General features: G+C 56.1%; 7 protein-coding genes across 7 annotated transcripts; 5 read left to right on the forward strand and 2 right to left on the reverse strand.

Moving 5' to 3' along the window:
- Positions 1-224: 224 nt before the first annotated feature.
- On the forward strand, positions 225-1,241 carry KVR01_009748 (uncharacterized protein; the record flags this gene model as incomplete). Its single annotated transcript, XM_044794381.1, has 2 exons — positions 225-397; positions 545-1,241. The coding sequence occupies 2 exons, from the start codon at positions 225-227 to the stop codon at positions 1,239-1,241; spliced, it is 870 nt and encodes a 289-aa protein (XP_044640996.1).
- Positions 1,242-1,921: 680 nt separating this feature from the next.
- KVR01_010107 (uncharacterized protein) lies at positions 1,922-3,750 on the forward strand (the record flags this gene model as incomplete). Its single annotated transcript, XM_044791226.1, has 3 exons — positions 1,922-2,372; positions 2,437-2,560; positions 2,799-3,750. The coding sequence occupies 3 exons, from the start codon at positions 1,922-1,924 to the stop codon at positions 3,748-3,750; spliced, it is 1,527 nt and encodes a 508-aa protein (XP_044641355.1).
- A 360-nt stretch (positions 3,751-4,110) lies between these two features.
- On the forward strand, positions 4,111-6,970 carry KVR01_009758 (uncharacterized protein). The gene is made up of 2 exons (XM_044784246.1): positions 4,111-6,190; positions 6,253-6,970. Exon 1 carries the CDS (start codon positions 5,326-5,328, stop codon positions 6,037-6,039), a length of 714 nt encoding a protein of 237 aa, XP_044641006.1. The 5' UTR covers positions 4,111-5,325; the 3' UTR covers positions 6,040-6,190; positions 6,253-6,970.
- Positions 6,971-9,307: 2,337 nt separating this feature from the next.
- KVR01_009921 (uncharacterized protein) lies at positions 9,308-12,038 on the forward strand. Its single transcript, XM_044789183.1, has 2 exons — positions 9,308-10,174; positions 10,232-12,038. The coding sequence occupies exons 1-2, from the start codon at positions 10,075-10,077 to the stop codon at positions 11,038-11,040; spliced, it is 909 nt and encodes a 302-aa protein (XP_044641169.1). The 5' UTR covers positions 9,308-10,074; the 3' UTR covers positions 11,041-12,038.
- Positions 9,308-15,426, reverse strand: KVR01_009661 (uncharacterized protein). The gene is made up of 2 exons (XM_044791127.1): positions 14,849-15,426; positions 9,308-14,792 (listed from the first exon to the last, which is right to left on the reverse strand). Exons 1-2 carry the CDS (start codon positions 15,106-15,108, stop codon positions 13,049-13,051), a joined length of 2,004 nt encoding a protein of 667 aa, XP_044640909.1. The 5' UTR covers positions 15,109-15,426; the 3' UTR covers positions 9,308-13,048.
- A 187-nt stretch (positions 15,427-15,613) lies between these two features.
- On the forward strand, positions 15,614-17,881 carry KVR01_009880 (type 2A-related serine/threonine-protein phosphatase SIT4). Its single transcript, XM_044791388.1, has 5 exons — positions 15,614-15,835; positions 15,901-16,203; positions 16,257-16,701; positions 16,755-17,184; positions 17,263-17,881. The coding sequence occupies exons 2-5, from the start codon at positions 16,056-16,058 to the stop codon at positions 17,452-17,454; spliced, it is 1,215 nt and encodes a 404-aa protein (XP_044641128.1). The 5' UTR covers positions 15,614-15,835; positions 15,901-16,055; the 3' UTR covers positions 17,455-17,881.
- KVR01_009831 (uncharacterized protein) lies at positions 17,858-20,808 on the reverse strand. The gene is made up of 3 exons (XM_044788537.1): positions 20,091-20,808; positions 19,215-20,018; positions 17,858-19,150 (listed from the first exon to the last, which is right to left on the reverse strand). Exons 2-3 carry the CDS (start codon positions 19,234-19,236, stop codon positions 18,141-18,143), a joined length of 1,032 nt encoding a protein of 343 aa, XP_044641079.1. The 5' UTR covers positions 19,237-20,018; positions 20,091-20,808; the 3' UTR covers positions 17,858-18,140.
- Positions 20,809-21,993: the final 1,185 nt, after the last annotated feature.

Here is a 21,993-nt window from a genome sequence, read left to right on the forward strand (position 1 = left end):
ACGACGACAATTCCGGCACCTCTGGCTCAAGCACAAACTCGAGCACATCGTCAACCCCCGGTCCAGGCAGCGGTCGTGTTTCAAATGGCACGTTAACGTCAGCGAGCGTGGTTCGGAACGGCAGTGCTCTCGCGGCAACCGGGTGGCGATACGGCAATGAGCACATAATCTGGCTGTACTTTCAAGGAAGTGATGACACGCTTCATTATGTCGTGTACGACACAATGTACGGGGAGTGGGCAGGGCCTAGGATGCTGTCTTTGGAGGAGGGTGCCGTGGCCGGCACCGCGCTCTCGGCGACGACGCTGCTGTGGGCCAGGAGCACAGGGAAACCACCTGAACCGCAGCCACAACTTGTGTATCAGGATACCTCGGGAAATCTGAAAGGCGTGGCTTGGTATGTCTGACCTCGAAACACTTCTGCCCCCTTTCAAAAGACGCATGGGCTTTTGACACCTACGCGTTGACGGGCTTGGGGCTTGTATCAAGGTAGCCAGCCTCAGGCGACTCCGGGCCCCGTGTAAATGCTGACTCCAAAACACAGGAGGCCTGGCTGGCCATCCGAAGGTGTCGGTACTTTGATAGACGACACGAAGTTCTCTGCCGCAGGCGAGAGTTCAATTGCCGGGTTCGCACCGAGTTTCTACATCCAGCAAAGCAATGGCTCTGTGTCGGAAACGACCCTACACGGGACATACACGGACCTGAAGGCGCTCCCCATCACACCCGCTACAGAGACGCCGCTGCTGGCCCTTCCACGGACAAAGGGCCACTCCGGCAATGAGTTGCGGCTGTTCTTCAGGAGGGAGACGGACGGACAGATAGCCGTGTTCGAGCGATCACCCGATTCCGTCGCGGTGTACGATACAGACGAGGAGCCTGCGTTGCCGTTTGGAACCGTCGGCGAGAACAGCAATATTGCTGGCTTCGCGACGGCGCGATCCGTGGGAACAAGCGATCTAAACACAATGATACTGTTGCAGGATGTTCCCGGTGGAGACATAACATACACGTGGAGTGGTACTTCGTCAGGATGGGAGGACACAGCGACAGATCCTGTATTTGATGGAGCTGACGCAGGCGGATTGGCATGTCTAACAGCTGCGACGACATGGGATGGCTATGGAGTTAAGCCGCTGGAGGTTTCCGATAATATGAATAAGTGCTATTTTGTTGTCAGGGGCAGAATCAAGGAGGTCTGGTGGGATGGAACCAGCTGGACGGACAAAGGTTTCATCTGAGATATATGCACATTTGCATGTTGACGAAAGATACCCGCACACGACGTATTTTAATGTAGAAATTACCATAGGCAATTCCCGTGAAATCCCCAGTTTAATGGGAACATGATCATAGGTTCTGTAACAAAAGGATACATGCCTCGAACGCGTAGTGGTTCCCAGAATATGCACCTACTTGGGTACCTAGCACCTCTCGCATTTATACCACTGTTATCGGCATTGTATTGTTTTCCGCCCCCCACGCTGGGTATTTGAGTGTTTACCACTGTATTGTGTTCGGACGTATGCGGGATAGAAACGAGACCAGTTGGGTACCTAGTCAGAGTTTTGACTGTGACAGCCAGCGCAATTGCGGTCCAAGTAAGCTAACTGCAAAATGATACAACCAAAGCTCCCAAGCAGATTTGTTCATGAACATATCCCGCTTGAGTGGACGGCCCCGGTTTCTCCAGTGCGCTAGCTAAGAAGTGCTGAATCCTTCCATCTGCTCGGCAGATCGAGGCGGTCAATGGAATCCATGCGACAAATTGATCCTTGTCGCCGGGCTTGCTAAGGGGGTCTTGATAAAGCTGCAACTCTGGTAAGCATTTCCATTCCCCCAGCGTCCTTCCTCTACATCTGTCCATTGACAACACTGCAGCAACAAGCTTTTGATAACGCCCGCGAATCCTGAGCCCGCCATGGCGAGGATATTGGGCGTCGCAGCGGCACTGATGCTCGGCCCCGCCCCGGCACTCGCGGGTCTGGATCCATCTTGGCCGACAGCAAATACCACCAGCGGACTCATCGTCGGCCACGCTGCACCAAATCGGTCAGAAGTGACAGAGTTCCTCGGCATCCGCTATGCAGAGCCACCTGTTGGGGACCTCCGCTTTGCTCCACCAAAGCGGTACAACGCCCCAGCCGGCACTGTCTACAATGCTTCGGACTGGGCCCCAGACTGCCTTTCGAACAAACCGCCCGTCAGCCAGTTCCCGAACTTCTCCGAGCCCTCGGGCTTCCGTGTATGGAACATGTTTGCTGCGCAGACGGGCAACCCTTCAAGTGAGGATTGTCTCGGTCTGAATATCTGGACCAAGACACCAAACAATTCGGCGAGGGAGCCTGTGCTCATCTGGTTCCATGGTGGACGTCAGTGATTCTAATATGAGGTACCGCCAAGGCTGTCATGTTGTGTGCTAATCGCCATCTACAGGCTTCCAGATACCTGGCCCACACAGTCCGTTCTACAATGGTCAATACTTATCAGCAGCCGAGGACGTCGTTGTTGTAACACCAAACTACCGTCTTGGAATATTCGGCTTCTCAGGTGCGCCGGGGTTGCAACAGAACGCCGCGCTGCGAGACCATCGCTCTGTCGTGGAGTGGGTCCGGGACAACATTGTGAGCAGCTTTTGATGCAATCCCACCCCTCTTGAGAAGAGTCCCCTCTATCTCAGGCTGTATGCCAAGTGTCTGTTCAGCTGCGGGTCTGAGAGGGCCCTACGGCAATACTGCATGAAGCTGATGCCACGGTGCTTCAGTGGCTGACCACCGTGGACAATTTGATTAGGAGAGCTTTGGCGGCGATCCAGCACGAATAACAATATTCGGCCAGAGTGCTGGGGGTGCAGCTGTGGACTATTCGGCATTCGCGTGGGAGGAAGACCCCATAGTGGCAGGGCTGATATCGCAGTCGGGAACGGCACTGAGCTTCAACCCCAACACGAGGGCATATGCGCAGTCCATCTTCTTCAACGTCTCCCAGGCCATTGGGTGCGGTGGCGCAGGTGAAGATGCCGCTACGGTCGTGGACTGTGTCCGGCAGGCCAACGCCTCTGCGATCCTGGCGGCGTCGGCCAAAGTACCGGCCTTACCTAGCCAAGCGCTCGCCCAAGCCACCTTTCACCCGACGGTTGACGACGAGATTGTCTTCTCAGACTACGAGGCCAGATCGCGCAACGGGTCATTCGCACGCATCCCATACCTCCTGGGCAACACCGACTTTGAGTCCGGGTGGTACAAGCTGTCGGCGTGGGCGGCCAAGGTGAACCTGACCGAGGCGCGGTGGGATCTCTTCAACCAGCGCGCCTTCACGTGCCCGACGGGAGCGCAGGCGCGGTACCGGACGGAACAGCTGGTGCCAACGTGGAGGTACAGATACCACGGCGAGTGGGATAATCTGAGGCTGTACAACTCCACGGCCGGGCTGGGGCCCAGGGGCAGCGGTGCGTATCATGGATCGGATGTTGAGATGGTGTTTGGCACGGCGCAGGACGTGTCCCTGGTGGAGAACTCGGAGCACGAGGACGCGGTGTCGGCGTACGTTATGGGGGCGTGGGCTTCCTTTGCGAGGGATCCAGCCAAAGGCCTCCTGGATTATGGATGGCCGGCGTATGATGCGACGGGCAACACGCTGGTACAGCTGGGGCTCGACGGCAGCGCAGAGCCGCAGTTCGCCGACCCAGGCGTGTTTGACAGCGCCTGTCCCGAGGTCAATGATCCTCTGCCTGGGCAAGGGGCCTTCTAAGCAGGCAGGCAGGTGGATGTGTGTGAGGGAAAGTGTAAATACTGAATATCAGAGTGCAGAAGCGGCAGCAGTTTCTGTAGATGTGCTTTCCCGGGTGTCGAGGCCTCAACCAACGCAAGCAGCCACGAATCCTTCGTTGGATGAGGCTTTGGCTGAGGTTCAGCCGCGGGAGGATGAAATCTAGGGAAGGAAGTGATGGGGTGGGGTGGGGTGGGGTGGGCAGGTGCACTGTCCAGCTGTTCCCTGCACTCGCGCTACCTCTTGTGTCAGGGGGTCCACTTTATCCACCCAAGAAGCGCGGGACCTGCAGGCCTCCGAGCTCTTGTCAGTTAGCCTTCGCCCTTTCTCTGACTGCCGACTGGCCCGTCAAGCGTCGCTCACGACCTCCCACGCTGTCGCGGCTCGGTCACGTCGCCATTGGTTTCAGCGCCTGTCCGTGAAAGCTCGTGGCCCACATCCGCAACCACAATGCTCGAGCGCCGTATGCTGGGGGCGTGAGACCCTGTCCTACCCCATACCAACAAGATGACTGTATCTAGCCAAGTATATCTTCGATTCTTTGTCCTGCGCGAGGGAGGGAAACATGGCTAAGTCATCAGGTACCTCCTCCCTGGGCTCGGCCAGGGGCCTCGTTTCCCATGACCTCATCCTTGTGGTGTTTGGGCCACATGGCTTATGGCCAACAGTCAGGCCTGCAAACAAAGGGACCACGTCGGGGCTGGGTCATCCTTGACTGGCTATCTACACTTTTCCTCAAGACTCGGCCTCGAGGCATCCCATTTCCTCGGCCCCAGGGCTTGTTTGTTTCCCTCGCCTTCTTGTCACAGCCGGCACCCTCCCCCCGGGCCCTGAGATTAGATCGGCCTCGAAGCTGAGGCCCAACATCCTGGCTATGCTCTGTTCATAGAGGGCTCATGGAGGTGTTGCTCATCGGCCGTCATGACTGCTGGGCCGTGGCTGATTGACCCTCGTGGTGTGTTCCCGGCAGCTTTGAGCCTGCCACCACCAAACACGCCAGCCTCATGCTGCCACACCTTTCTCCCCTGATCATATCACAGTATGCTGAGGCGCTTTGCGCTTTGCGGGAGCCCTCGCCTGCCCAAGCCCTATGAGGATGCCTGGGAACTGCCGTCAGGACTGACCAAGATGCTAAAAAGCGAGCCGTCCCCGTTGCAACCCCTGGCTTGCTGCCTCGTCTCTTCTGCCATTCGCCATTCCCAACTGTCAAGACATATATGCAACTATTACTTGCATCCACAGCACCTACTCCACTTCCATTGTCAGGCCCGTTGCTCCCTGTACCGGTCTAGCTACAACCGTCTTGAAAGCCCGCCTTGCCTTTTGCCCTCCTCCTTCCGCTCAGCCAACACCATCAGCTTGAGGACCTCTTTGTTCTCCCAATACCAGCGACTTGACTGGCAGAACAATTTTATTCCCAGACTGTGCTCGTCTTGCTGGCCTCACCGAAATCTCAGAAAGCAGTTCTCACCTCAACGCCCACCAAGCACACTGCCCACAGACGCCGATAGGACGAGGTCAAAACCTTGACAGAAGGAGAACAACATCGACTGGCGTATGGCTAGAGACTACTGGGTCGAGACCCTCCCATCTGGACACCGTCGCTTCGTCAAGGCTTCCTTGAGGCGTTCGCACTCCAACCCCCACGATGCGAGCAGCCAGTCCTCCCGCGGCCGCCGGGTCGACTTCCTCGATGTTACGCGAGAAGAATATAACCTCCTCTTGGCGCGCGAGAACGATCTGAGTCAGGAAAACGAGGCTCTGCGCCGGGAGAACCATGCTCTCAAGGCCAACTGGACAACCTGCAGCGACGATCTGCGCAGGCTGCAGGCCCGCGTGCCCTCCCTAGAGGCCACGATCCGCAACCTCGAGTATGAGAACCATGAGCTGAGGAGGAGTTTTGACCACCACCACCACCACCACCGCGCCGGTAGCTCCAGCGAAGATGCGATGAGGAGGCTACGAAACAAGAACACCAAGCTGATCAACGAGAACGACTCGCTGATGGCCCACATACGCAGTCTGGAGCGAGATATCCGTGACGGCGTCGGCAACGGCGCGAGAAAGCTCATGGAGGAGATTAGTACTTGGCGGCGACGGTACGACAAGCTAAGTTACACAGTCGATGGGCTAAAGAACGATCTTGCAGTGGCTACCGACCGGAACCGACGCCTTGAGGAGGCGTGCGAACTACGGGCACGAAATGAGAGGAAGGCGATGAGGGACGTCGACCGATACAAAGCCATCCTGCGTCAGCATGGGCTGCGGTGAGAATGTTGTCACCGGCCCTGTGGGACGTTAGTACTCGCAGCACTGTTCCGCGCCCGTATGGAGAATCTCTGGATCTGAGGCAGATTGGCGTCGTCAGGATTTCCTTCGCAGGTCTTGTTGCTTGGAATAACCATGGTTGATGGATTCTAGGGTGAGTCTATCTATACCTCCAATTCCAAAAGTGATTTCTCATCACATAGCTGACAGCCCAAGATTCGTTCCAGCCTGCACCAAATGCAGTGCCGTCATAACATGTCGGATTATGTGAGCTGGAGGCCATATCAACTGCTTGATGGGGCGCCACTGCCGTTTGGGGCAGAGAGCAATGCCTTGGCCCCTTTCTTTTGACCCTCTTATCGGTGCCACAAAGCAAACCTTGCGGACCTCGCAACATTTGCACCCCAACACAGTTCGTTTCCCTCGATTCGAGAATTTTGATTTCATCCGAGTGGGGGATTCTACCTAGCATAGCAGTCGGGCGAAATGCCCTATGAATGAAGACAAACACCCAGATTGGAAAAGTTTGCCCGGTAACAAGCCGCCGCTTGCCCCTCCTGCCCCCAAACAAAGTGAACAGCGTGATCGTGACCTCTGGGGCTCTCGCAGTCTGATTCAGGCATGATGAGGCCTGGGGTCCTGTGAGCAACCCCCGGGGTGGGCGTCGCAGCTGTCAGATGAGCCGCTCACGCGCTACTGCGGCCCGAGGCTTGGGGTGCCCCATGAAAATGAGACTCACCCGACCAGACAGGTCTGTATTGAGTACGATCCTCACCATGATTACTTAAGTATATAGATGGGCAAGTCCCGAATCTACAATTGAACCCACCGTGTTGTAATGTACAAAGGTCGACGGGCGTCCAGACGAGCCTGAGCGGGCGCCTGGGCAAGGCTGACGCGCGTTGGAGAAGCACAGTACTATAGTACGGAAAACGGACGGCTATAAGCTTGGGTTTCATGTCTTTTGCCCAGTATATCGGGCTTGCTTGCTCTTTTTGTGTCCCCCCCCCAATCCCTTGCCTTTTCCCCTTCCCCTTTCAATTCTATGAATAGATATACGGGCAAATCAGTAATGTCTGCGTGATATGTTGACCGGACCACCCCTCAGACTTGGTTCCCAGCTTTGTGTTTTTTGCTGGCCCGACATGGCAAAGCACCTGGGTACATGAGCGTCTGGGCCAGGCAGAACGTGGACGATCCGGCGCGAATTAGGAGGCGGGGTTCTTGTGGTGCGCGCACTACCTGGCCACAGGGCATCATCTTCTGCCCACCCACCCCTTCCGTCGTTCACACCCTGGCTGCGGGATGCCGTCGTCGACTGCAGCCTCGGACCTGTCACGGCCGAGTTCGTGGCAGAAGGTGATATGGGGAGACGGGGAGATGGGGGTGGTGACGGCGCGATCCACGGTCGATGTGGCCGCTGACAGGTCATATTTGGGCTTGGCTCGCTGGCTCGAAACTCGATCAACAACAAGTGACGGCAGCGTCTGTGTGTCATTCCGAGTTGGCAGGTTGGGCCGGCGATCTGGTTCCTCGGGCGCTTCCGTGCCCTTTTACCTGTTTCTGATGTCCCGAGCAACCGAGCAACCAGCCGCAGGGTCCCACCCTGGCCTCGACGCCCGCTTGAATCCTCATAAGGCTGTCGTCACTGGAGTCCGGCAATGCTGTGGTTGTTCTCTCAGGGGACAGCCCGCTACACAGTACATTGTACATGCTTGGTAGGCCCACTTGCCGAATCGGGTGTAAGGCAGAGCAGACAGGGGCCCCCCTGTCAGCGGGGCAGTGTGCACTCTGCTTCAGCAGTTTTTACACATTGGCCCTACACTTTGCACCCTCTCGTAACAATCTATATGCGCCTTGTCTCTGGCCTGCTCTGACCATGTTCTTGTTGCTATACCGCAGACATGTTAAATCGTTCCGTTTCTCTTGTCTCCAGGGCCACCATCACCCGGGCCTGGCCGTGCAACCGCTGGCGCCATCTCGGGAAGCCTCCCCTCCATTGTTCTTTCTGTCTTTGGCCCTGACAATCAAGACCAGACAAGACCTTGTAGACAGGTCTATGTATAGGAGTCATGCCACGCGCATGGGGTGACGTTCGCAGCGATCGTGAGTCACCTGCTCACCTGCTCCGAGAACCCTCCTCCACGACGTCGGATTGCCCAGTAGCGCGCCGCACAGGACGAGGCCAAGCAGGCTGCAGACGCACCTCGACGGCTAATGACAGCAGCCCCAGTGACGTGCCAACGTACCCATGTACCGACTCAAGTGCCCTACCATCCCACCCCGGCTTTTGTGCTAGGAGTCGATCGAGCTGTAATGGCTCTCACGGCGAACCACCTAGTCGAACTACCTTTATACCTTAATATTAAAAGATATAATAAAATAATTAGAGATAAAAGGGTTAATCCTAATAAATATTACTTATAAAATATATATTAATTTTTTTAAAAAATTGAATTTTATTAATTATAATTTAATAAAAACTTAAAATTAAAATAAGATATTCTTTTATTATAAAAGAAAAGGAAGTTTTATTATCCTTCAGAATATAGTTTAGCTTTCACCGCAGGAATTCACGAACGAGCAGGCGCAATTAGCCCTGTTCAAATGAGCATCCTTCATGGCGCAATTGGCTAGCGCGTCTGACTGTTAATCAGGAGGTTGGTGGTTCGAGCCCACCTGAAGGAGTTCTTTTTGTCTCTCTGACATACATTTTGGATATTTTGTGCGGGAATTTGTTTTAGGTAAAAAAGAAAGAAATTAATTAAAAAATAATCCATAGATAAGGCGGTCAAAAAAGAACTCCTTCAGGTGGGCTCGAACCACCAACCTCCTGATTAACAGTCAGACGCGCTAGCCAATTGCGCCATGAAGGATGCTCATTTGCATTACCAACTGCACGTGACACACCGGCCGGAAATATTGTATAATATTACTAGTATTATTTTGGACTTTTTTTATGGGATTTTTGTTGCAAGAGTAGCGGGAGAACCGTTGGCCGTTCCGTGTCCCGGCGTCGGAGGCCGAAGTGGCCCCGGGCACCGTGTCCGGTGCTTGTGGGGCCTGCTGGCGGGTGCTCGGTGGTTGTTGCTCGGTGGTTGTGAGTACATAGTACCTCGCAACCTAGGTGGTCGGAAGGGGAGACAGCCTAAGCTCAGCCCCAGTGAGTGTGCAGCACTTGTAAGGTGTGAGAGGGCCTAAGTGTTAGTGCAGGATGCAGTGCAAGGGAAAAGCCACCGCCCGTTGGCACTTCGCACCCCTGCCCACCCACCCACCTCGTCTCTTGCGTCTCTGCCTTGCTGCGCAAGTGCTCAAGTGCTGTAAGGCAGCCTTGGAGTCACCCAGATTCTTTAATCCACTTCCCACAACCCCCCTGTCCGCGCATGGCACTTGAGCCCCGAGGCAGCAGGCAGTGATGTTGTACCTGGGCCAGGCAGGCGGGCGGGCAGCCGTGAGGCTCATTGACTGCCCTCCCTCCCTCATGCCCTCCCTCCTTTGGGAAATAAATGCACTTCCGTTCCGTGACAAGGCCTTTTCCTTGTTTCTTTCTTTGCTCAGGTCCTCCTCTCCTCCTCGGGCGTCCATTGTCTAGACTTTGTCTCCACCAGAACACCATTTCTTACAAGGGAGACTCGGTATTTTCGGGCCTCGAGGTTATTATATATTTCCATCCCGTCCGTCCACACCACACCCAGCCAGCCCCGGTTGGGCTGCGACCACCCCTGGCTTTTAACCACCTTGCTTGCAGCCTAATGCTCCCACTGAGACGCCGTATTACCCACAGCCTTGTCTAACTAGCCTGGGGCCCGGCACTGCCCAATTCGCCCGAGTTAAATACTCTGATCGCCTCACGTTCCCGGAATCCCTCCTAGGTTGGGCACTCGTGCAGTTTTCTCCAGCCAGTATTTGGCCAAATCAACGAGGGACACGTGCGGGCTCCTCTCTGAGTTCCTGCGTCTGCGTTCCGCCCACGACCGCCAGCCCCGGACCAGGCGGCCGGCAAACCCATATTAAAAACTCGGGCCTCGCCCGGGCACCATGCCGAGCGACACTTCGCGCAAGACTGTCAGGTTCGGCGAGGACACCTCCCGCAGTGGGTCCTCCCGTTCCTCGGCATCCAGGAGTGAATCGGGCGCTGGTTCGTCGAGCACGAGTTCAAACCATTCGGGCACAGCATATCCTGATCATTACACAGAGACCCTGTACGAGCAACAGGCTCTAAAACAGGCCCTGCAAGACACCGTGAAGCAGGTCGATGAGTGGAAGGCAAAGGCCCAAGAGGTCGAAAGGCAGCTCACCAAGAAGCTCAGACTGGCCGATGCCAACCTGCTGGCTGTCAAGAACCGGTGCGACAACCTGGAGGAGGAGAAGAAGGACCTGCTGCGGGACAAGAAGAAGCTGAGAGACGCCCACAAGGACCTGGAGGCCCGTCTCGCAGCGCTGCAGGTCGAGAATGACGGCCTGCGAAACAGCAACGAGAGGCTGCAGAAGAAGCCACGGGACTCCGAGGCCCGGGCTGCCACCACACCCTCTCCCAAGAGCGGCAAGCTGCACCGGAGCGAGAGCAGGCGGTCCAAGGACGCAGATGTCGAGCAACAAAAGGATCGCCTCAAGGGCCGCTTCGAGCGCAGCGAGACTTCGAGTGATGCCAGCTCCTCCAAGCGATCAAGTTCCAGGGCCCCCAGGACCACCAGTCGCCGCCTGAGCAGTGCCGCCTACGCCGACAGACCTTATGTCGAGCCCCTCGGACCTCGCGCTGCGCGACCAACCGTGTCGATACCGACACCACAGCCAAGCGCAGCCAGCCCTGGACGCCGCTTCGATGGACCCGTCGCCATGGCCCAGACTGGCCAGCCAGCCATCGCCCATTACCAGGACCCAGCCTATTCCTCGACACCTCGAAGTGCCGGCATGGAGCGGCCCACTGTCTTTTATAGGTACGACGGGCTCATGTCTCCAACAGCCAACTACGAGGATGGGAACTATCACCCTCACCCTCTCTGATTGACATGTGAGGCTCTGTCCTGAGGGTGAGCCAGCCCCGAGGCTCACGGAGCAGCCTCGATCCTCCCTGATCCTTCTTCAGCTGGAGCGCCACCCTTGCCCACCCCCCCTCAACTATCAGCTGAAAAATAGACGACTGGCCAAGGGAGAAGTTGGTTTTGGTCGCTCATGCGCACATCATTGTCATTGCACGCGGGAGCTGGAACTCACCACCAAAAGGTGGACGGCGTCATCACTCTGTTCACATGATTTAATCACCAAACCATGGAACAACACGTTCAACTGACGAACCCGGCCCGCTTCCTACATATACCAGACACACGAGCATGAACCCCCACGTCGCCCCAGGCTCTGGTCATTGGTGCTCTATTGCACAAATCTGGAGGCAACCAGGTATTCGGGCAAATCTCGGTGCCTAAGAACCAAACAACTTGCTCACAGTGGTGGACTCACTCCCCTGGGGCCTTTCTGAGGCTGGTGTTTTGCTGCAAGACGGCCCCTCTTGTCACACCGTGCCCACACCCTGGTGCAAACACACACACATACACACACACACACACATACTGCTGACGACCCCACATACGTCACCTGTTGACCCCTAGTCCCGGACGGCCTGCAGGTCCTGACGGTCGGGAGCACTGGCGCATGATGCATGTTTCATTTGTTCTCAGGTCTCTCAAGTCTGACGGCTCGGTCAAATTGGAAAAAAGGTTCCTTATCACTTTGGATTTTTCACGGAGTTCTGGTCAGGGCGCCCAGGTTAAGTGAACGGGCAAGTGGGATTTGTTTGGGAGACATAAGTCCTGCTATCTGGGGTACGGCAGGCTTGGAACGGGGCTCTTTTGGGAAATATGATACCACCTTTTCTACTTCTCTCTTCCTTCCTCGTTTGGTTTCACAGGATAGATATCACCACACCACAGCCCTTCCTAGTTAGACAGATACCTCTTATGAATGGCTCAGATTCCCAAAATGGACATTATAGCTTCACTACCCAAGCATACACCCGGTGCTGCATGAAACATGACAGTGGATGAATGAAGATGATGTAAAAGACAGCAAGGAGTTTTGAAAGAAGGAAAATGGCTGGAAAAGCTGGACAAGAATACCAAAAGAATCCCAATGGGGGGAAGCAAAGGGCAGGCAGACCATCGCGTCATCCAGGCAACGACCGAAGATTGCAAATCAAGTCTGGTTGCAATATCCCTGGCAGATTATACAACGCATCATGTCTGCCTGTCGCTTAACCCGGGGTGACTGACGAGTGCCCTGACTTCTCCCGGTGCGGTAGGTGTTCCCAGATCGACATTGCTTCAAGGCAAGGTGACGTCAACACCACTTGTTACACCAAGGACGTGGGCTTGTCTGTTCGGGCCGCGAGGCTGTATCGATAGCGGCAAGTTTAGAAGGATATAGGGGCAGCCAGGCTGGAAGTTGTGGTAAAGCATGTCACCACTTTTGCCCGAGAGACCCGCTGCGCATGTTACTAGGGAATGTGGGCATAGGAGAGGGCACAAGAGATCGGCAGCGTCTAGGAGGAGCGGAAGAGCGCGTATGTGCGCATCAATGACTGTCATCTCACTAAACGCTATGGACGGCTGGGGAATTGGGTATTTGCCCAGGCTGAACTCGGTCAGAACAGAGCACCCACATAATACCATCTCTCTGCAACCCGAAGGAGGTTTAATTTCTGCCAGTAGGAGCGATGAGTGCTGCTGAGCACTTCCCTCCACCAAATCTGCCCAGCGAGTGGCCGCTCCGATGATTGTAAGTTCCATCCCATGAGGTTGAGGATCATACGGCGATATCGTTGACACCGGCGGGCGTACAATAACACTGCTGGGTACATGAAACAAACTCGCTGATTACTAGGCTGGACCTCGATCGATCAAGCTCAATGGTCTGGCAGCGGTCGGACAACCCTGATCGGCCTCTGCAAGACCCGGATGGGCTGGCCATCCGGCCAGTCAGACAGACCGAGTAATTGAACCACGAATGTCCCGATCTTTCAGCCAGTACCGGGCCCTCCAGCATCCGTAGCTGCCGGTGTAGAAGATCCAGCGCCGGTCTCCGCCTTTACCTCGCTGTTAGCAGCGCCGCCGCCGCCGCCGCCTGCATTTCCTCCTCTGCCGCGGCCACGTCGTCGGCTACGCTTAGCTTGCTGTTGCTCGCTAGTCGTTCCGTTGCCGCTCTTATCTGCATTAGACGATGGAGCAGTCGACAGATTAGCAGCGCCTTGGGCTGCAGAAGCTGCAACTGTGTTGTTACTGCTGTTGGTAGTGCCGGGCTGAGCCTGGTTGCTTGGTGTACTGGCAGCCTTCTTGGAGCCCTGGTCCTTACGCTCGAGAACTTGTACGGTTGCCTGAGCGACAGCGACAGGACTGGCGGCCATTGCTTTGACCAGTCCTGCGTGCTCTGTGAAATCCACGTATGCGAAACCCTTGCGACGGTCGATCTCGACAAGGCTGATGCCACCAAAAACTTGCATTGCCTCCTTCAGCAGGGCCTCGGTCACGCCCTGGGACGGATTGGCATGCTTAAGGAACGCACGCGTGGAAGAGGCTGCTGGCGCTGGGTTGCTGCTCTTCTTCTGGGAACCTCCAGGCTGACCTCCCTTTGCGGATGCTGCCTTCGGGCCAGTCGGAGGAGTCGGTGCTGCCGAGGAAGAACCTTGCTTAGTGACGGCCTTGGCATTATTTGACGATTGCTTATCTGCGGAAGCCGTAGGACTATCGTCCTTCTTCTTCTGTAGTATGACGGGGGCATTAGGTGCCGGCGCTGGAGCATCTGCGGGCCCTCCGGTTTTAGAGTCGGACGACTTGGTCTCCTTTCCCCTCCGGCTCCGCCCTGACCTCGAGGACTTCTCCGCCTGTGCTTTTGGAGCCGTGGGCGTCGCAGGTCGATCTGTTGCTTGTGCAGGCTGCTCTGCTGCTGCTGGGGCCTTAGATCCACCGTCCTTGCCCTTCGGCTCCTTAGCCTTCGGTTCGGCGTCACCTTTCTTGGCAGCCTCCTGTTTTGCTACCTCCTGGCGCGCTTTCCTCGCAGCGGAGCCATTAGAGAGGCCGAGGTCACGCTTTAAAATGTTGGCAACACCCTGAATACCAGCGCGGCGACTGCTGGCGGCATCAGAAGAGGAGCTGGCGGCCTTCATGTCCTTGGCAACAGCTTTGGCAGCCTCGGCGGCAGCCTCTGTAGCAGCCTGCTTCTTGAGAATGCGCACTGTCTCCTTAGGCTTGTCACTCGTCTTGTCCTTTGGCTTCTTTCTAGACTCATCCGGTGCTGTTGATGAGCCTTTGCCTTTGGTGCCCTGGGACTCTTGTCTCGAGTGCTTGCTGTTTCTAGCAGCCGCGGCCTCCTTGGCCTTGTTGGCCTTCTTCTCGCGATTCTCCTTGACGAACTGGGCCAATGGAGCGATGGTAATCTTAGTGTCGGCTTCGCCTTTCCCAGGATCCTCGGCATCAGCTTGTGTCTCATCCGGTTTCATGGTTGGATCCTCCGCGAGGCTGGCCAAAAACGCCTTGTAGTCTTCGTCCTGGTCAATCGTACCCTCCTTAGGGTCCTTCTTGGGCTTAGCAAGTGGCATTTTTTTGTAGATGGAGCGCTCCACATAAGGCGGGCCGACGAGAGAAGGGCTGTTGAAGGTGCCCTTTGCGTCCTCCCAAATAGCACTCTGGACGGCGTGGTCGAGAGCTTCAAGGTCCCCTTCTTTGACTTGGAGGAAGGCGAAGGCAGGAGTAGAGTCCTTGGAGGCGCTGCATTGATAATGTCAACTTCTGTCTCCATCAAGCAATGCCTGCGATTGACGTACCTCTTTGGTATGTGTCCGCAGTGGTATGAGAACCAGCCAACCTTTCCGTTGCCCGGCCTCCACGTGTCACCGAGGATTGTGAGAAATTCATGTTCGGCCAGACCAGGTGGCAGTCTCCTGACCTTGACCTTGATGCCATCCTGTGCTGCGGCTTTGGACTTGGCAGACCTGGACGAGTCTGTCGGGCCCTGCGCCTGGGCAGGACGGATGGGCAGAACACCAGCTTGCTTAGGGCCGGATTTGGCCTCGGGCGCGACCATGTCGATGTGTTGTGCGGTCGGTCTTTTGACTTGAAACGTGCGGGGCCAGGAAGTCGTTGGTGATCGACGACGAGACAGTAAGAACCGGACCGTCACCGATTGGTGTCGCGGGCTTTTGTTGACGTGCGGCCGGCGGACAGCTATGCCTGTTCCAAACGAGATACTGCAGACTGGGGCAGGCTTACGGGGCCAGAGCCCCCGATTATATCGAATGCAAGTAGCGAATCTGTTTTGAGCCGTTGCTTTGGAAGCTATGTGGGTGGGCTTGCGAAGGGTGATAGTGGCACTGTAGCGCAGATAGAGCGATAGAGCTCCCTGTCGACTGTGGGGGAGTTCAGGTCTGGAAGTGCCATCCCACTTCCCACACCAGCACATGTCGCCCCGATCTGCAGGCCCCACGCCCGATAACCCCTGCGCCCATGACCATGAGCTTAGGTACTCACCTGGGTAGTGTGGCGGCGGCAGGCTCACGGACCAGCCAAGCATACACCCACTGGACCCCCCCCCAAACCCGCCCAACATGCGGCGGAAGGGGAAGAACCCCCAGTGCCGACTGCGTTCCCATCAAGACCCTGGGCCGATGCCGTTGCTGTGTACATTGGATCGCACCTGTGCAGTAGGCCATCTCAACGCCCTGTTTCCAGACCTGATCAAGATACTGTTGTTCGAGCATCGTCAGGAGCACAGCTAGCTTTTAGCCACCCAGAGGCTGTTGTCAAATCTTCCTGTAGGTCCTGGACTGAGCAAAGACCGAGAGGCCCAAGGACATGCTACTGATGGCTTCTTACACAGACCCTTCTCACCTGTCCCGCCTGACCTCGACACCTTGGTCTGGGTCATCCAGCTCCCGCCCCCTCCACTTGCGCCCTCGTCGATTCCACACCCGTCCATACCCATCTCACCTGCGCGTGTCTGTCAGCCGCGCTGCACAAGACCGGCAATACGTCATGGCTAATGTTCCCAAACCTGGACCGGCGAACTTGACGCCAGGTGCTGGGCTGGACGAATGGCTTGAGGAGGCAAAACAATGCCATTATCTCCCCGAGTCCGTCATGAAACAGCTGTGCGAGATGGTCAAGGAGGTCCTCATGGAAGGTTCGTCCCCCTCGCTTTGCCGCACGACGGCTTGTGCTGACCACACTCCCTAGAGTCCAACATACAACCAATCGTGACGCCCGTCACAATCTGCGGGGACATACACGGCCAATTCTATGACCTCCTGGAGCTTTTCCGTGTCGCCGGCGGGATGCCGGGCGAGACCAATGTGCAAGCCCCACAGACCGCCACGACAGTGATTACCTCGGAAGACATCGAGCCGCCAACCGAGATCACCAACCCGAAACTGAGAAAGAAGATAAAGCAGTCCAAGGCGTCTGGAGAAGAAGGCGGCGAGCCAGGTGGGGACGTCGATGACGACGCCAACACGTCTTCCGAGAGTGTTGCAAGGCCCGGCAGTTCGGGCACCGGCGTCGGTGCTGGCGCTACTGGCCCATCACAGTCGGCCGATACTCGATTTGTATTCCTGGGCGATTTCGTCGACCGTGGATATTTCAGTCTCGAGACTTTCACTTTACTGATGTGTCTCAAGGCAAAGTAAGTCGGACCATGCGCCGAGTTCCACTTGCAGCGTAACTAACTAGCACAAGGTATCCCGATCGAATCGTCCTTGTCCGAGGGAACCACGAGTCTCGACAGATCACACAGGTTTACGGGTTCTACGAAGAATGTCAAACAAAGTATGGCAACGCCTCGGTTTGGAAGGCATGCTGCCAAGTATTTGACTTCCTTGTCCTGGCCGCCATTGTGGACGGGACTGTTCTGTGTGTGCACGGTGGCCTCAGCCCCGAGATCCGGACTATTGATCAGATCAGGGTCGTCGCCCGAGCCCAGGAGATTCCTCACGAGGGTGCATTCTGTGACTTGGTATGGAGCGATCCCGAAGACATCGACACATGGGCTGTGAGTCCACGTGGCGCGGGCTGGCTGTTTGGTGATAAGGTTGCCACCGAGTTCAACCACGTCAACGGCCTAAAGACCATTGCTCGAGCACATCAGCTTGTGAATGAAGGCTACAAGGTACGTCCTGCTTGCCCCCCCCCCCCCCGCCCTCAGAAACCACCTTTGGCTCTGAAATAGGCTGACAATCTCTGTCAGTACCACTTCCCCGAGAAATCCGTCGTGACCGTCTGGTCTGCGCCCAACTACTGCTACAGATGTGGAAATGTGGCTTCTATCATGACGGTCGACACAAACCTGGACACCAAGTTCAGTATCTTCTCTGCTGTACCCGATGACCAACGGCATGTGCCCGCTGGCCGCAGGGGCCCGAGCGACTACTTCCTATGAGCTTCTTGCAAGTGGTCGTCAGGCATGGCTTCAAGGCTCAAGAGGCAACGCACGTGATCACACCTTTGACGGCTGTGTTGTAGATTCTAGATGGGTCTCGCATGGGGAACATTGCGAAAGGCGTTTGGGATACAATGCTTGGCCCTGTTGTATAAATAGGGCGGAAGATTTAGTGACGAATGGCTGCATTTGATTGATACCCCCTCCATCGGAAGAGGGCAGGGCTTGCAACAAGATTAAATGAATGAGGATATTAGTATGACTTCTGTGCCACTGGGGTTTACCAATTTCATCTCGGGGTAATCTTGGGTCTTGCAGGCGCAGCTCCGGTGTACGAGTGCATAGTGCGGTGGGAATTCGCGGGAGCTGGAAACCCACTGAGACCCGCTTGAATTTTGCGATAATGAATACAGCAAGGTTGTCCTCGTTGTCAGGAAGTCGATATCACATATCACATCGTTCTGGTTGGGTATGTGTTCCAATATGCATCCACCTTCGGCGCGGTCCAAGTCAGGCTCGCAGCGTTCCTCCTGTCATATCACAGTGCATACGCAGAGTAAGGGCATGAAATAGAAGGATTGTATGAATATGTCTCAGCCTCCTTGGCCGCTATCCATGATGACGTGGCGCACAAGAAAGTGCGACAGCCTGTTTACGGTCAACCAATCGCAACCCCGACAGCTTCGCTAGAGGAAGGACTTCAGGCTCTTGATAGTATCGACCACGGTCGTCTCGATCTGGATCCACTCGAAGCCCAGCAGCTTGGTGGTCTCCGAGTTGTCAAACTTGTAAGTTGTGTCCGCCGGGGCGGGCTCACCGCCCTGAACATCCTCTGCTGGCAGCTTGTCCTGGAGCTCTGGGAAGTTCTTCCTCGCTACATCCAGGATGCCCCTGTTGGAGTATGAGCCCGCGGTGGTGAAGAGCCTGTGGCCGCCAATCTCGGGTTTCTCGAAGGCCAGGATGTGCGCCCTGGCGACATCGCGCACGTCGACCCAGTTGGACACTCCAGTCGGGGGCACGGCGCCGGCCTCCTTCCACTTGCCCCGTGCGAGAGCGACAATGCGCTCGTTAGAGGTGTTGATGGTGTCGAGGCTGGCGAGGTGGTGTACAACAGGGCCAAAGACCATGGGCGGGTTCACGGTGACGAGGTCGAACTTGGCGTTGTTGGACTTGTCTGCGACAAAGTCCCAGGCAGCCTCCTCAGCGAGCTTCTTGGAGGCGCGATAGGCGGTGGCACTGTCCTTGTGGATGTCCTGGATGGACACGGGATTCCAGGACTTCTCGGTGAAGGTGGTGTTGGGGTCGTTTATCTTTGAGGCGTCGAGAATGGCGGCGAAGGATGAGGTGATGACGACACGCTTCACTGCTGGGGCGGATTTGGCGATGGCCTTCAGGATGCTGGTGGTGCCGATGACGGCGGGGTCGATAAGGTCCTTCTGGGGGTCTGTGATGTTGAAATGAAATGGGCTTGCTGTGTGGAGGACGACCTCGATGCCTGGGGTCTTGACGACCTCGTCGAAGGCGTCAGGCTTCGCGATATCGGGCACGATGGCCGTCTCCAGGCGGTCCTTGCCGAGGCTAGCATGGGCGGCGTGGATCTTGGCCGCCTTGTCGTCGGAACGAACAGTGGTCACGACATTGTGGCCACGCGCCAGGAGCTGCTCGAGGACGTGGGCAGCGATGAAGCCAGAGCCACCTGCGGGGGTTGGTTGTTAACCAGACTGATCAGCCACAATGTTGGGAAGGGTTTTCGTGCGCACCGGTGAGAAGGACTTTGGTCATATTGGATTGATGATGGGTTGGATGGGTCGGTCTTTGGTTTTGGTCTTGTTGTTGACTTATCTACGTGGTCTTGTTTATTCTGGAGCAGTGTTGTTTCCTAGGATATGTGCACACACATATATATGCCGGTACACACATGCATACCAAGAGGTATATATATGTTTAGACGATGCCCTCCACACACCCCTCGCGATTATACAGGCCGAGCTCTTCAAGCGCAGTCGCATTCAGGCATTACGGCACCGAGAGCCCCACCATCCCGAGGTCGATAAACACATCACGTCATCGGCAATAACAGGGGATGCTCCCTCCTCACGTCGGCGTTTAACCAGACAGGCTCGCCACTAGAGCACCTGCAAAAGCCCGCCTGGCACCCGGGCGGTAGTGTCCATCGGAGCTAGTCTGACCTCCGTTCTGAACCGTGGCTCCGTTCCCGTTGCGTCTTCGGCGATAATATCATACACCACGGACCTCCATCTCGTCGCACAAACCGTTCAGTAGTCCTTGCTGATTACCTGGCTCGATCCTACCATTTTCACGGACGGCCATGGCCAGATCGATCAAACTCTAAGGAATGAGACTGCCGTCAGCACACAAACGTTCTCCTCTTTGTGCTGACACACCACCCATCAACCCGAGTGAGAGAGCACCCAGGTGAGAGTGAGTGACCGAGGGTCCCTGATCGCGCCTTGAGATGGGAAAGTTGTGGCTCCCGACATTGAGGTATCAAACTGACATCCACGCCAGACATATGGCCCACATGCAGTACTGAAGGCACGGTGCTAGAGACGAGACTTAGCAGATGGTAAAACCTGCCATGTGGGTGCAACACCTTTGGCGCCAGGGAGACATACCGTCCGGGCCAAATCCCCCGTGGAGAAGCTGGAATTCCTATGCCCAGGTGTACTAGGCCCACCAACGCGGTCAACTACGGCCTCACTCGAGACGCGCCATCCAAACTTCAGGCAAATGCCTGAGGCGGAGGAGTGTCCGAGTAAACAAGGACGGATGTGGCCATCCATTTGTGAGCACCCTCGACTGGTCTAGCATTGACAGTCTGATGGGACGCACTACCGGGCCCGCGATGTCATGGAAGGCTCAGGACTCCACCTTCTTCTTTACTGCGCCGGCGGCGACATGGAATATACTCGATGGTAGCGACCTGTCTCGGAAACCAATCCCACTCAGCCCTCTGATCACCTGGTTGATAACACACGGTAACTTCAGTCGTCCATGGTCAGTCGAACTTTTCCACCTGGGCAGGTTTGCAGCCTGTTGATGCACGGTATCCACAGTAGATTGGCATCACGCCTTTGCCGACTGTCGCGAGCAACCACACAAAGGCTGAATAACTTCGCATCGTGCGTTTGCCGACACTCAGGCCGGCCGGCCGCAGAGCTGACAAGGACAGTACTGTCTCTGGGGTCCCATCTTTTGACAGCACCAACGTAAGATATGCGAGCTCTCGTCGGCCATCTCGCATGTCACTTCAAACGAAAGACTCACCACATTGTTGTTCTTGTACCGAGGTCGATGCAGATCCACTCGGTCGCGAGCCCAGCTCATACCTGCAACAAATGATCCGAGTTATGCATACCGCTCGAGCTGGCATGCTCTCTTGCTTCATCTCATCTTGCACTTAATGAGAATGCAAGAGACCTGGATGCCACTAGAGTATCGGTACAAAGCAGTACCTGATTCTAAAGTCTCTTCCCAGATTCTGACTTATGACAGCTCACATGCGACGGCCGAAGATGGGCGAGCGAGCGCTTCGGAGTGAAAAGCAGAGACAGCCACACCCTTCAACCCCGACCTGTCAATTTATTGGGGCCATTGCAGGCGAGCCTGGCGCTACACATGCACGATCCTGCCCTTGCATTCCCTGCCAGCTGGCTCAGTATGCTGTCTTGGCTGTGTGGGAGCCCTGGTTTCTGAACCTGAGGGTAAACACAGGCTTTCGTCGCTTCTCATCTGTCAGATGTCCTCTCCCGCAGGCATTGATGTCCCGAGGTTGACATACCTGAGAATCAGCCTCACCGGCCTGCGCTCCTTTGCGAGTGATGTGTATGGGTCGCGTCATTGGCCTTGCAGACCGCCTCACAGGATGCGGATGCCACCCTGGATGCCTCGTGAGCTGCACCAAGGTTCAAATGTTCCATGGTGGGTGCGTGTATGCGTGTCTAATTGCAAGTGCAGCAGATCATTCCACCGTTGTGCAAGTCGATACCTCATGCAATGCATCACAATCTCAGCTGGCTATGGCAGGTTACACAGCCACGGCCTTGCTTCTTCGGCTGCACTCTCCCCATAAGAGCCTGCCTGTAAGCGGTAACCGCAATCCATCAATTCTCACATCCTCGTCCGTCAGGCTTCCCTGGCGTCTTCCGCCTCAGCGCGTCATTTTCGTCTGCATCCTGCCCCCCGAGCCTTCGTATCCCGCCTCCCGCGTTGGCTGCCACACACCGGGTTCCCGCGCGTCCAACCGGTTTCCTGCCCGACCCTGCTTCCTGTGCACGAGTCGGAGAGTGAGCAACAAGTCTTGCCTAGTTGGACTTGTGCACTCTTCACCGAGGACGTTCTGGACTGAACAAGCGCCAGATCCCAGATTGCCGAGCACCAATGGCCCGGCGGAAGCCCCATCGGGAACGAGCTTGTTGCTGGATTTGACAGACAAGATGCTCTGGGCTACCGTCTTTGCTCACCGGCCTTCTCGCCAGACTCACGACGCTGGTAGCGACGATGTGGTATCCCCATCAG

Source organism: Diaporthe batatas, assembly GCF_019321695.1.
Source record: "Diaporthe batatas strain CRI 302-4 chromosome Unknown Contig00012, whole genome shotgun sequence".
Taxonomy (NCBI): Eukaryota; Fungi; Ascomycota; class Sordariomycetes; order Diaporthales; family Diaporthaceae; genus Diaporthe; species Diaporthe batatas.